Source organism: Oncorhynchus tshawytscha, linkage group LG16, assembly GCF_018296145.1.
Source record: "Oncorhynchus tshawytscha isolate Ot180627B linkage group LG16, Otsh_v2.0, whole genome shotgun sequence".
In the NCBI taxonomy this organism is placed as follows: Eukaryota; Metazoa; Chordata; class Actinopteri; order Salmoniformes; family Salmonidae; genus Oncorhynchus; species Oncorhynchus tshawytscha.
The window spans coordinates 8,257,564-8,272,871 of record NC_056444.1 but is presented as its reverse complement, the minus strand read 5'-3'; the positions used below and the strand labels follow the sequence as shown (position 1 = coordinate 8,272,871).

The 15,308-nt window shown below is 44.4% G+C and overlaps 1 protein-coding gene across 1 annotated transcript in view; it reads right to left on the bottom strand.

Annotated features, from left to right (window-relative positions):
• Positions 1-7,672: 7,672 nt before the first annotated feature.
• The window catches only part of LOC112235671 (vesicular, overexpressed in cancer, prosurvival protein 1), a 73,911-nt gene continuing 66,275 nt past the window's right edge, over positions 7,673-15,308 (bottom strand). The window contains exon 6 of the mRNA XM_042298728.1: positions 7,673-7,712. Within this exon, the coding sequence (XP_042154662.1) occupies positions 7,706-7,712 (7 nt within the window). The 3' untranslated portion in view covers positions 7,673-7,705. The remainder of the gene's footprint in view (positions 7,713-15,308) is intronic.

Genomic DNA, 15,308 nt, shown 5'->3' with positions numbered 1-15,308 from the left:
CTAGACATGTTTTTTGCTAGGGTAGCTAGATGTGGTTTTAATGCTAGGGTAGCTAATGCTAGGGGAGCTAGATGTGGTTTTAATGCTAGGGTAGCTAGATGTGGTTTTAATGCTAGGGTAGCTAGATGTGGTTTTAATGCTAGGGTAGTTAGATGTGGTTTTAATGCTAGGGTAGTTAGATGTGGTTTTAATGCTAGGGTAGTTAGATGTGGTTTTAATGCTAGGGTAGCTAGATGTGTTTTAATGCTAGGGTAGCTGGATGTGTTTTAATGCTAGGGTAGCTGGATGTGTTTTAATGCTAGGGTAGCTGGATGTGTTTTTATGCTAGGGTAGGATAGGGGTAGCTAGTTAGATGTGTTTTAATGCTAGGGTAGCTGGATGTGTTTTAAGCTAGGGTAGCTGGATGTGTTTTTTTTATGCTAGGGTAGCTAGATGTGTGTTTTAATGCTAGGGTAGCTAGATGTGTGTTTTAATGCTAGGGTAGCTGTGTGTTTTTTAATGCTAGGGTAGCTAGATGTGTTTTTTTATGGTAGGGTAGCTAGATGTTTTAATGTTTTTTTTTTATGGTAGGGTAGCTAGATGTGTTTTTTAGCTAGACATGTTTTATGGTAGGGTAGCTAGATGTGTTTTTTATGGTAGGGTAGCTAGATGTGATGTTTTTATGGTAGGGTAGCTAGATGTGGTTTTTATGGTAGGGTAGCTAGATGTGGGTTTTTATGGTAGGGTAGCTAGGGTGTGGTTTTTTTATGGTAGGGTAGCTAGATGTGGTTTTTATGGTAGGGTAGCTAGGTAGGTTTTTATGGTAGGGTAGCTAGATGTGGTTTTTATGGTAGGGTAGCTAGATGTGGTTTTTATGGTAGGGTAGCTAGGTAGGGTTTTTATGCTAGGGTAGCTAGATGTGGTTTTTTATGGTAGGGTAGCTAGCTGTGGTTTTTATGGGGCAGCTAGATGTGGTTTTAGGTAGGGTAGCTAGATGTGGTTTTATGGTAGGTAGCTAGATGTGGGTTTTTTTATGGTAGGGTAGCTAGATGTGGTTTTTATGGTAGGGTAGCTAGATGTGGTTTTTATGGTAGGGTAGCTAGATGTGGTTTTTATGGTAGGATGTAGCTAGATGTGGTTTTTATGGTAGGGTAGCTAGATGTGGTTTTTATGCTAGGGTAGCTTGATGTGGTTTTAATGGTAGGGTAGCTAGATGTGGTTTTTATGGTAGGGCTAGATAGCTAGATGTGGTTTTAATGCTAGGGTAGCTAAATGTGGTTTTTATGGTAGGGTAGCTAGATGTGTTTTTTTATGGTAGGGTAGCTAGCTGTGGTTTTTTATGGTAGGGTAGCTAGATGTGGGTTTTTATGGTAGGGTAGCTAGATGTGGTTTTTATGGTAGGGTAGCTAGATGTGGTTTTTTATGGTAGGGTAGCTAGATGTGTTTTTTTATGGTAGGGTAGCTAGATGTGGTTTTTATGGTAGGGTAGCTAGATGTGCTAGATTTTTTATGGTAGGGTATGTGGTTTTATGGTAGGGTAGCTAGATGTGGTTTTTTATGGTAGGGTAGCTAGATGTGTTTTTTTAGGGTAGCTATGGTAGGGTAGCTAGATGTGGTTTTTTATGGTAGGGTAGCTAGATGTGGTTTTTTATGGTAGGGTAGCTAGATGTGGTTTTTATGGTAGGGTAGCTAGATGTGGTTTTTTATGGTAGGGTAGCTAGATGTGGTTTTTTATGGTAGGGTAGCTAGATGTGGTTTCTCTCTACTCAATGTCTTGGTAAGTCACGGTGTTTAACAAACCTGAAAGTACTTTTTTAGGAGAGACTGGTCTGCCGTCAGACAGGCTTCGTACAGCCGCCCGAGATGATTTGTTTGACCGTTCCGGTGACCTAGTGATGGACGTTAGTCCTGCTTCAGAAGCCTCATTCCTGTACAGAGTAGTAAAATGCCTGTTCGTATCTCCAGAGAAGGATGTGTGTCTGCATTTAAACAGCCGTAGTGTAGCCTACCTAGACAAACACACGCCGTAGCGCTTTCAAGGGGTCACATTCCATTACGTCTGAAAGGGGTAATCAATACAGGCTACCGGTAGCCTACTGTCATTTCATATTATTAGACAAAAACACCCCCAGCCAATCGGCAACAAAGAGTACCCCATGCTCACAAGACTGGCCCAAAGGCCAGTGTGAAGGAGAGGGATGAGGGGCAGGTAGAACCGTGCACATGGGGCCTGTCTTGGTAATATGCATCTCGCAATGTCTTGTCTTGCAATTCAACTCTGAAATTCACCACAGTAGCCTAAAGTTGGCTTCTTCCTCTCTGGTTTAATTTAAACGACACAGCTTTCCCAGGCCTTTATAGCCTGTCGTCTTGTTACGCTATGACACCAAACATCATGTTCTGTGATAACTGCACTGGGATTTCAATTATGTGGGATGGAAAAAACACAAGGATTTTTTAATTATCATTAAGGTTCCCGACGTTGTTTTAAACATTCACACCCCTAACACACACGTAGGCATTTACAGCTAATATTACAGACCCATACGACCGCCCAGGGGGGACTGCACAAGCTAAACTACCTGTGTGTGTGTGTGTGTGTGTGTGTATGAGTGTGGCAGTGTCAGTATGATGCAGGTGAACATGCTTTGCTACACCTATACAAGGAGAAACATATGCACACCATCTTCCCTTCATCCTTCTTCCTCCCTCCTCCTCGCTCTCTGTCTGGGTGTAATGTTCTCTAACCGTAGCTGTCTGACTAATGTTTTCTAATAGTAGTTCTCTCTGTCAATTCAATTCAATTCTCTCTCTCTCTCTGTCTCTCTGTCTGGGTGTGAGACAGCTAACCGTAGCTGTCTGTCTAATGTTTTCTAATAGTAGTTCTCTCTCTCTCTCTCTCTCTCTCTGTCTAGGTGTAGTGTTCTCTAACAGTAGCTCTCTCTCTCTCTTACTCTGTAGCTCTCTCTCTCTCTCTCTTGCTCTCTCTCTCTCTCTCTCTCTCTCTCTGTCTAGGTGTAGTGTTCTCTAACAGTAGCTTTCTCTCTCTCTTACTCTGTAGCTCTCTCTCTCTCTCTATGTAGCTATGTAGTTCTCTTTGTCTGTCTCGTAATATTCTCTAACGGCAGACTTCTCCTCAGTAGGCCATGGTCTCTTTCGCCACAGAGCCAAATCAAAAGATTGACCTGTTCATATATTCTCTCTGACGCTTGCCTCTAATTCAGCTCTCTCTGTGTTCAGTAAAAACCATCAAGTGCATATCGTTCACCACAGCTAAGTGTTTCTTGGGACAATAAACTTTGAGTCTGAGATTTCTATAGTCTCTTAAGGAAATCCAGTGAAAAATGGCCCACCAGAGTCATCCTTTACGACTGACATTCTCTCATAAATGGAATCTCTGACCAACCTGTTGCGTGTAAAGTGAAAGGCATTCTGGGATGTTTCAGAGCTGGGCAGTATGTTGTTTATTGCAATAAGGATGACTGTATTTATATAATCAGATTTCAGTATACTGTGTTATCAAATGTCATTCTACAATAGTCTTCATACCCAAATACATTCTGTTCTCACCACTGCTGCCTTGTCATTGGTTTCTGTAGGCCACAAATTGATGCTCTGCTCCTGAATCTGGGCTTCTGTTGTTACCTTGATATTTATTCAAAGGAGGTGTGGATATGGACTTTTACTGAGTATTCCTCTAACTCTCCTTCTGTTTTTACATTATATTCTATTAGCAGACGCTCTGATCCAGAGACACTACAGTAGTGAGTCATTTAGCAGACTCTCTTATCCAGAGACACTACAGCAGTGAGTCATTTAGCAGACTCTCTGATCCAGAGACACTACAGCAGTGAGTCATTTAACAGACTCTCTGATCCAGAGACACTACAGCAGTGAGTCATTTAGCAGACTCTCTGATCCAGAGACACTACAGTAGTGAGTCATTTAGCAGACTCTCTTATCCAGAGACACTACAGCAGTGAGTCATTTAACAGACTCTCTGATCCAGAGACACTACAGCAGTGAGTCATTTAACAGACTCTCTGATCCAGAGACACTACAGCAGTGAGTCATTTAACAGACTCTCTGATCCAGAGACACTACAGCAGTGAGTCATTTAGCAGACTCTCTGATCCAGAGACACTACAGCAGTGAGTCATTTAGCAGACTCTCTTATCCAGAGACACTACAGCAGTGAGTCATTTAGCAGACTCTCTGATCCAGAGACACTACAGCAGTGAGTCATTTAGCAGACTCTCTGATCCAGAGACACTACAGTAGTGAGTCATTTAACAGACTCTCTGATCCAGAGACACTACAGCAGTGAGTCATTTAGCAGACTCTCTGATCCAGAGACACTACAGCAGTGAGTCATTTAACAGACTCTCTGATCCAGAGACACTACAGCAGTGAGTCATTTAACAGACTCTCTGATCCAGAGACACTACAGCAGTGAGTCATTTAACAGACTCTCTGATCCAGAGACACTACAGTAGTGAGTCATTTAGCAGACTCTCTGATCCAGAGACACTACAGCAGTGAGTCATTTAGCAGACTCTCTGATCCAGAGACACTACAGCAGTGAGTCATTTAACAGACTCTCTGATCCAGAGACACTACAGCAGTGAGTCATTTAGCAGACTCTCTGATCCAGAGACACTACAGCAGTGAGTCATTTAGCAGACTCTCTGATCCAGAGACACTACAGCAGTGAGTCATTTAACAGACTCTCTGATCCAGAGACACTACAGCAGTGAGTCATTTAGCAGACTCTCTGATCCGAAGAGCAGCCGTTTCATGTGACAAAGGATTAGCATTTCAATGATGATAATTATACACTGTGTGTAGTGGATCCATTTTGTCTTTCCCGCTCTTTCTCAGTCCCGCCCCTTTCCTTTGTCTACCAAGCCGTCGTATCGGCTTGGTCCACTAGGGACTTTTCTATCATTGTTAGTAAACAATATCTACTGTTTTTTTTATGTAATTCTGTGTGATTATTTAGTTAGTAAATAAATATTTAAGCCAATTTGTATATCGCTGATTCATGATTTTGTCTAGGGTTCGTGCAGATATTCAAGGTAACAATTAATAATCATTAATGGAAGACTAATTGATAAGAAGAGTTATTTGGGAAATTATAACTCTATACATTTTCCCATGGTGCCCCGACTTCCTAGTTAATTCATGTTTACTTGATTAGTTTAATCACGTAATAATTAAACCTAGATAATTGATAATATACAGCCTTCACATTTAATGATAGAGAGGTGTGCTCCCCCCCCCCCAGAAACCCACACCACATCTCACATTACCCCCACGAGTACACTCTAACCCTCACAAGTACACTATTACCCCACGAGTACACTATTACCCCCACGAGTACACTATTACCCTCACGAGTACACTATTAGCCCCACGAGTACACTATTAGCCCCACAAGTACACTATTAGCCCCACGAGTACACTATTAGCCCCACAAGTACACTATTAGCCCCACGATTACACTATTAGCCCCACGTTTACACTATTAGCCCCATGAGTACACTATTAGCCCCACAAGTACACTATTACCCCCACAAGTACACCATTACCCCCACAGGTACACCGTTACCCTCACGAGTACTCTGTTACCCTCACGGGTACACTGTTACCCTCACGGGTACTCTGTTACCCTCACGAGTACTCTGTTACCCCCACGAGTACACTGTTACCCCCATGAGTACACTGTTACCCCCACGAGTACTCTGTTACCCTCACGTGTACACTGTTACCCCCACGAGTACACTCACTCAATATTAGGGCTCATTCGTTTTCCTTATATCAGTATCCCTCTAACCCCACCAGTTGACATCACTGAGCTGCTCATCCATACGGAGGAGAACGGTAGTGAACCAGGCTCTCTCCAGCACTACCACTGTTACATAATTGCATGGAATCACCCAGAGGAAAGAGAATTAAATCTATAGCCAGAGGTAATGAACCTAACAGCTCCTGCTGCATCTCAATGGCGCTGTGGTGCCTCACAGGAAAAATCCACAATCCACAGTGTCACCTAGTGGATATTAAGCGTACTGCAGGACCATGGGCCCTATTCACAAAGAGTCAAAGTAGGAGTGCTGGTCTAGGACCAGTTTATCCTTTTAGATCATAATGAATAAGTTTACATGGACATGGGGGGGATCTGATCCTAGACCAGCACTCGTACTCTGAGAGGCTTTATGAATACTGGCCCTGGTGTCACATTTTGATAACGGACTGAATTTAATGAAGCACTACAGTACATACTAGCTTTGAAATGCTACTGTGTGTGTGTGTGTGTGTGTATATATATATATATATATATATATATATATATATACATATATCTCACAGTCAATTTCAAGAGGTCTTGTTGAGGAATAGGTGGGTTGTTCTGCTGTTCTCAGCATGGCCTCTTACAAGCTGACTCACAGAAGCCCTGAATCTCTTCATTTGCGATGACTGATGGAAGGAGAGACGGAACACGTACACCACAGTGCAGCGTCATTTTGTCTCTTTGAAAAAGGCTACTGCTACTATTCAGGTTCCTGCCTTTTGTAACAGTACTCTTCTTGCGTTGTGTACAATCAATCATCGACATGAACTCCAACTTGTAGCAACAGTCACATAGCTTTATTCTGATAGGAACAGCACAAAATTGCACGTCATGCAATGCACGGCTCACCATCCAACTCTGCACTCACGAACTGTACAAAATATACGAACCCCCCCCCCACCAGACACAGTAAGTTGCTAGCTAGTATTAGCTGTAATTCTCTACAACAAAATGCACAACAAATATGCACCAAAAAACGCTAAATCTCATGTGTGGTGTTCTCATAACATTTGCAAACAAATTGATATAAATTGTACATTTAAATCATCACTTGGGGGTATATAAATCACTTTTGATGTACAGTGCTTTGCAACCAACAACTTACCGCTGGTTTGGTGCTTGTTCACCGGGACGATTCTAACTGGAACATCCCCCCTCGTAAGCAAGCTACGCAAACCAGCCAATAAGATGCCATGTTGAGTAGGTGAAGGCAAGACAAAACTAAAACCAAAAACCCATTGGCTTAACAATAAAGTGGCATGGGAGTCACCAATATAACCCTGTTACACCTTCTGTCAATCCTTTCCTAGCCAATGGGCGTCTGTGACAGCTGATGTAAAAAGGGCTTTATAAAATACACTTGATTGATTGATACTTTATCTTTGGCTATTTCAGTCTCACCTTGTAATGTAAGGGCATTTTGAATAGGTGTACGTTTAGAAACTGCCGTATAAATTATAGTACTGCCGTATAAATTATAGTACTGCCATATAAATTATAGTACTGCCATATAAATATTGCTCATGTTATCGCCCTCTTATCCCTCCTTCCTCATGTCATATCCCTCCCTCCCTCCCTCTTCCTTCCCTCCCTCCCTCTTGGCTAGGAAAAACTCCCTAGAAAGGCCAAAACCTAGGAAGAAACCTAGAGAGGAACCAGGCTATGTGGGGTGGCCAGTCCTCTTCTGGCTGTGCCGGGTGGAGATTATAACAGAACATGGCCAAGATGTTCAAATGTTCATAAATGACCAGCATGGTCAAATAATAATAATCACAGGCAGAACAGTTGAAACTGGAGCAGCAGCACGGCCAGGTGGACTGGGGACAGCAAGGAGTCATCATGTCAGGTAGTCCTGAAGCATGGTCCTAGGGCTCAGGTCCTCCGAGAGAGAGAAAGAAAGAAAGAGAGAAAGAAATAATTATAGAGAGCATACTTAAATTCACACAGGACACCGGATAGGACAGGAGAAGTACTGCAGATATAACAGACTGACCCTAGCCCCCCGAAACACAAACTACTGCAGCATAAATACTGGAGGCTGAGACAGCAGGGGTCAGGAGACACTGTGTCCCCATCCGATGTCACCCCCGGACAGGGCCAAACAGGAAGGATATAACCCCACCCACTTTGCCAAAGCACAGCCCCCACACCACTAGAGGGATATCTTCAACCACCAACTTACCTCCCTCCCCTTCATTCCCTCCCCCCTCCCTCCCTCCCCTTCCTTCCCTCTCCCTCCCCCTTCCTTCCTTCCTTCCCTCTCCCCCTTCCTTCCGTCCTCCCTCCCTCCCCCTTCCTTCCCTCCTCCTTCCCTCTCTCCCTCCCCACCCCCCCCCCCCTTCCTTCCCTCCCTCCCTCCCTCCCCGTCCCCTGTCCCTCCAGGTATCTGTCACGGCACGGTGGGCAACGCCGACTCCTTCTTCAGTCTCTACCAGGTCACCCAGGAGAAGAAGTACCTCTACCGTGCATGCAAGGTAGCACAATGAGTGTGTGTGGTGTGTGTGTGTGGTGCGACTGAGTGTGTGTGTGTGTGTGTGTGTGTGTGTGTGGTGTGACTGAGTGTGTATAATTTAATATTTTCCTTTGTGCCTCTACCCCGTCTTCAATAGATGCATAAATCTCACTTTCCTTGTTATTGTCATGGAAATAAAGGTGTGTGTGTGAGAGAGAGAGAGTGACAGTGTGTGAGAGAGGGAGAGTGACAGTGTGTGAGAGAGAGAGAGTGACAGTGTGTGAGAGAGAGAGAGAGTGACAGTGTGTGAGAGAGAGAGAGAGAGAGTGACAGTGTGTGAGAGAGAGAGAGTGACAGTGTGAGAGAGAGAGAGAGAGACAGTGTGTGTGAGAGAGAGAGAGAGTGACAGTGTGTGTGTGAGAGAGAGAGAGTGACAGTGTGTGTGAGAGAGAGAGTGACAGTGTGTGAGAGAGAGAGAGTGACAGTGTGTGAGAGAGAGAGAGTCACAGTGTGTGTGAGAGAGAGAGAGAGTGACAGTGTGAGAGAGAGAGAGAGAGAGAGAGAGTGACAGTGTGTGTGAGAGAGAGAGTGACAGTGTGTGAGAGAGAGTGACAGTGTGTGAGAGAGAGAGTGACAGTGTGTGTGAGAGAGAGAGAGTGACAGTGTGTGAGAGAGAGAGAGAGTGACAGTGTGTGAGAGAGAGAGAGTGACAGTGTGTGTGAGAGAGAGAGAGAGTGACAGTGTGTGTGTGAGAGAGAGAGTGACAGTGTGTGAGAGAGAGAGAGTGACAGTGTGTGAGAGAGAGAGAGTGACAGTGTGTGAGAGAGAGAGTGACAGTGTGTGTGAGAGAGAGAGAGACAGTGTGTGAGAGAGAGAGAGTGACAGTGTGAGAGAGAGAGAGTGACAGTGTGAGAGAGAGAGAGAGAGAGAGAGAGAGTGACAGTGTGAGAGAGAGAGAGTGAGTGTGTGAGAGAGAGAGACAGTGTGTGTGAGAGAGAGAGACAGTGTGTGAGAGAGAGAGAGTGACAGTGTGTGTGAGAGAGAGTGACAGTGTGTGAGAGAGTGACAGTGTGAGAGAGAGTGACAGTGACAGTGTGTGAGAGAGAGAGAGATTGACAGTGTGTGAGAGAGAGAGTGACAGTGTATGTGAGAGAGAGAGTGACAGTGTGTGACAGAGTGAAGTGTGTGTGAGAGAGAGAGAGAGTGACAGTGTGTGAGAGAGAGAGAGAGTGACAGTGTGTGTGTGAGAGAGAGAGTGACAGTGTGTGTGTGAGAGAGAGAGTGACAGTGTGTGTGAGAGAGAGACAGTGTGTGTGAGAGACAGTGTGTGTGACAGAGTGACAGTGTGTGTGAGAGAGAGAGAGAGAGTGACAGTGTGTGTGAGAGAGAGAGAGACAGTGTGTGTGTGAGAGAGAGAGTGACAGTGTGTGTGAGAGAGGAGAGTGACAGTGTGTGTGAGAGAGAGAGTGACAGTGTGTGAGAGAGAGAGTGACAGTGTGACAGAGAGACAGTGTGTGACAGTGTGTGTGAGAGAGAGTGTGACAGTGTGTGTGAGAGAGAGAGAGTGACAGTGTGTGAGAGAGAGAGTGACAGTGTGTGAGAGAGAGAGTGACAGTGTGTGTGAGAGAGAGAGTGACAGTGTGTGTGAGAGAGAGTGACAGTGTGTGAGAGAGTGACAGTGTGTGAGATGCAGGGCTCATGAGACGTGTATAATTTAATATTTTCCTTTGTGCCTCTACCCCGTCTTCAATAGATGCATAAATCTCACTTTCCTTGTTATTGTCATGGAAATAAAGGTGTGTGTGTGAGAGAGAGAGAGTGACAGTGTGTGAGAGAGGGAGAGTAACAGTGTGTGAGAGAGAGAGTGACAGTGTGTGTGTGAGAGCGAGAGTGACAGTGTGTGTGAGAGAGAGACAGAGAGACAGTGTGTGTGAGAGACAGTGTGTGTGAGAGAGAGAGTGACTGTGTGTGAGAGAGTGACAGTGTGTGTGAGTGACAGTGTGTGTGTGTGAGAGTGACAGTGTGTGTGTGTGAGAGTGACAGCGTGTGAGAGTGATAGTGTGTGTGTGTGACAGTGTGTGAGATGCAGGGCTCATGAGCTCCTAGTTGCTGCAGCAGTAGTGTCCTCCTTCAGATCTGATTCCTCTGTGTGAATGATGGGGGAAGGATGCACCCACACAAACTACAGTACAGTAGACAACACTACACTACAGTACGCTACACTACAGTACGCTACACTACAGTACGCTACACTACAGTAGACAACACTACACTACAGTACGCTACACTACAGTACACTACACTACAGTAGACAACACTACACTACAGTACGCTACACTACAGTACACTACACTACAGTAGACAACACTACAGTAGACAACACTACAGTAGACAACACTACAGTACACTACAGTACGCTACACTACAGTACACTACACTACAGTACACTACACTACAGTACGCTACACTACAGTACACTACACTACAGTAGACAACACTACAGTAGACAACACTACACTACAGTACACTACACTACAGTACACTACACTACAGTACGCTACACTACAGTACGCTACAGTAGACAACACTACAGTACACTACAGTACACTACTACAGTACGCTACACTACAGTACGCTACACTACAGTACACTACACTACAGTAGACAACACTACAGTACACTATTACAGTACGCTACACTACAGTACGCTACACTACAGTACACTACACTACAGTAGACAACACTACAGTACACTACAGTACACTACAGTACACTACACTACAGTAGACAACACTACAGTACACTACAGTACACTACTACAGTACGCTACACTACAGTACGCTACACTACAGTAGACAACAGTACACTGCAGTACAGTAGACTACAGTACACTGCAGTACAGTAGACTACAGTACACTACAGTAGACAACACTACAGTACATTACAGTACGCTACACTACACTACACTACAGTACAGTAGACTACAGTACACTACAGTACAGTAGACTACAGTACACTACAGTACAGTAGACTACAGTACACTGCAGTACGCAACACTAACGTACACTGCAGTACAGTAGACTACAGTACACTACAGTAGACTACAGTACACTACAGTACAGTAAACTACAGCAGACTACACTATAGTACAGTAAACTACAGTACACTACAGTAAACTAAAGTACAGTAAACTTCACTACAGTATCCCTGTGTGTTTTGGGCCTCATTTTTCCCAGTTTGCTGGGTGGTGTCTAGACTACAGAACCCATGGCTGCAACATTCCAGACAGAAAACTCTCTGTTTTGAAGGTTCAACTTTATTCCAACACAGAGGAGAGGAGACTTTGTCTCTGGTAAAAGAGGAGACTGTCTCTCTGGTAAAAGAGGGAGTAGAGGAGACTGTTTCTCTGATAAAAGAGAATGTCTGCTGAGACACCTGATTTTCTTATTGTGGAGAACTCCTAACATACTTTAACGTGTTCAAATCAAGAATTGGAATGATCTAAAACTAATGCATATATTCTAGATGCTCAAAGCTCTTTACATTGTCTGGTGAGAAACTCGCCTCATTCTCTACCAATGTATAACATTGTTTGTCAAGGATGTTACCTTCTGTTTGGAAAGGATGTTACCTTCTGTTTGGTAGTGCTGATACCTTCTGTTTGGCAGTAGTGATACCTTCTGTTTGGCAGTGATGGTACCTTCTGTTTGGCAGTGATGGTACCTTTTGTTTGGCAAGGATGCTACCTTCTGCTTGGCAGTGGTGATACCTTCTGTTTGGCAGTGGTGATACCTTCTGTTTGGCAGTGATGCTACCCACTGTTTGGCAAGGATGTTACCTACTGTTTGGCAGTGATGGTACCTTCTGTTTGGCAAGGATGCTACCTTCTGCTTGGCAGTGGTGATACCTTCTGTTTGGCAGTGGTGATACCTTCTGTTTGGCAGTGATGCTACCTACTGTTTGGCAAGGATGTTACCTACTGTTTGGCAGTGATGCTACCTTCTGTTTGGCAGTGATGCTACCTTCTGTTTGGCAGTGATGCTACCTTCTGTTTGGCAGTGATGCTACCTTCTGTTTGGCAAGGATGTTACCGTCTGTTTGGCAAGGATGTTACCTTCTGTTTGGAAAGGATGGCACCTTCTGTTTGGCAAGGATGTTACCTTCTGTTTGGAAAGGATGTCACCTTCTGTTTGGTAGTGCTGATACCTTCTGTTTGGCAGTAGTGATACCTTCTGTTTGGAAAGGATGTCACCTTCTGTTTGGTAGTGCTGATACCTTCTGTTTGGCGATGATGCTACCTTCTGTTTGGCGATGATGCTACCTTCTGTTTGGCAGTAGTGATACCTTCTGTTTGGCAGTAGTGATACCTTCTGTTTGGCAGTGATGGTACCTTCTGTTTGGCAAGGATGCTACCTTCTGTTTGGCAGTGGTGATACCTTCTGTTTGGCAGTGGTGATACCTTCTGTTTGGCAGTGATGCTACCTACTGTTTGGCAAGGATGTTACCTACTGTTTGGCAAGGATGTTACCTACTGTTTGGCAATGGTGAAACCTTCTGTTTGGCAAGGATGCTACCTTCTCTTTGGGAGTGATGCTACCTTCTGTTTGGCAAGGATGTTACCTTCTGTTTGGCAAGGATTTTACCTTCTGTTTGGCGGTGATGCTACCTTCTGTTTGGCAATGGTGTTACCTTCTGTTTGGAATGGATGTCACCTTCTGTTTGGAAAGGATGTCACCTTCTGTTTGGCAAGGATGTTACCTTCTGTTTGGCAAGGATGTTACCTTCTGTTTGGCAAGGATGTTACCTTCTGTTTGGCAAGGATGTTACCTTCTGTTTGGCAAGGATGTTACCTTCTGTTTGGCAAGGATGTTACCTTCTGTTTGGCAAGGATGTCACCTCCTGTTTGGAAAGGATGTTACCTTCTGTTTGCTAGTGGTGATACCTTCTGTTTGGAATGGATGTCACCTTCTGTTTGGAAAGGATGTCACCTTCTGTTTGGCAAGGATGTTACCTTCTGTTTGGCAAGGATGTTACCTTCTGTTTGGAAAGGATGTTGCCTTCTGTTTGGTAGTGCTGATACCTTCTGTTTGGCAGTAGAGATACCTTCTGTTTGGCAGTGATTGTACCTTCTGTTTGGCAAGGATGCTACCTTCTGTGTGGCAGGGATGCTATCTTCTGTTTGGCAAGGATGCTACCTTCTGTTTGGCAAGGATGTCACCTTCTGTTTGGAAAGGATGTTACCTTCTGTTTGGAAAGGATGTCACCTTCTGTTTGGCAAGGATGTTACCTTCTGTTTGGCAAGGATGTCACCTTCTGTTTGGCAAGGATGTCACCTTCTGTTTGGCAAGGATGTCACCTTCTGTTTGGCAAGGATGTCACCTACTGTTTGGCAGTGATGCTACCTTCTGTTTGGCAGTCATTCTACCTTCTGTTTGGCAAGGATGCTACCTTCTGTTTGGCAGTGGTGCTACCTTCTGTTTGGCAGTGGTGATACCTACTGTTTGGCAAGGATGCTACCTTCTGTTTGGAAAGGATGTCACCTTCTGTTTGGAAAGGATGTCACCTTCTGTTTGGCAAGGATGTCACCTTCTGTTTGGCAAGGATGTCACCTTCTGTTTGGAAAAGATGTTACCTTCTGTTTGGCAAGGATGTTACCTTCTGTTTGGGAAGGATGCTACCTTCTGTTTGGAAAGGATGTCACCTTCTGTTTGGAAAGGATGTCACCTTCTGTTTGGCAAGGATGTCACCTTCTGTTTGGCAAGGATGTCACCTTCTGTTTGGAAAAGATGTTACCTTCTGTTTGCTAGTGGTGATACCTTCTGTTTGCTAGTGGCGATACCTTCTGTTTGCTAGTGGCGATACCTTCTGTTTGGCAAGGATGTTACCTTCTGTTTGGCAAGGATGTCACCTTCTGTTTGGAAAAGATGTTACCTTCTGTTTGCTAGTGGTGATACCTTCTGTTTGCTAGTGGCGATACCTTCTGTTTGCTAGTGGCGATACCTTCTGTTTGGCAAGGATGTTACCTTCTGTTTGGCAGTGGTGATACCTTCTGTTTGGCAGTGATGCTACCTACTGTTTGGCAGTGGTGATACCTTCTGTTTGCTAGTGGCGATACCTTCTGTTTGGCTCTTGTGAGGGTTCCCTATGCCAGCTTTGTCCCCCCATCCCCATCACTTGCTGTGTGCAGCCACATGAAACAACACGCCTGGCGTTTTACCTCCACATCTCCATGGTAACCAGCTGTTGCCCACGTCCGAGTAGATTTGTGGGATGTGATTGGTTGGCCTTAACCCCCTTCCTCAATCCCTCTCTCTCTCTCTCACACACACATACACACACACATACACACACACACACACACACACACACACAGGCTCCCTTTTCCCATCCCTGCATCAATTAATCTATCACTGATAAACAGTCTGGTAAAGAATATTGTAGCAGTTAAACTTATGTCCATATATTATAAATAATGTTGACTGTACAACCTAGAATTTTTTAATGTTCACATTTTGAAGTTACCTAATTAATATATGCTGGAATATTTTACATTACAGGTCTTCCCACAGTGTTGTGGGGGAATGTTTAGCTCTGTGAACTGTTTCAGAGATTGAGACATATGTATCTGTGTAAAATGTGCATGATCAAAACCATGTCTTCAGCCATTGTATAAAGTAGAGTGGTTGAGTGATTTGCATGACAAGCTTTCATGTACAGGTAACTGCCAAAATAATGGAAACACTTGAGTAAATGAGGAATACAACATATATTGAAAGCAGGTGCTTCCACACAGGTGTGGTTCCTGAGTTGATATCTTAATTATCATGCTTAGGGATCATGTATAAAAATGCTGGGCAGGCCATTATTTTGGCTACCATGGCTATGCCCCCATAGGATGACAATGCCGCCATCCACCGGGCATGAGTGGTCACTGAATGGTTTGATGAGCATGTAAACCATATGCCATGGCTGTCTCAGTCACCAGATCTCAACCCAATTGAACACTTATGGGAGATTCTGGAG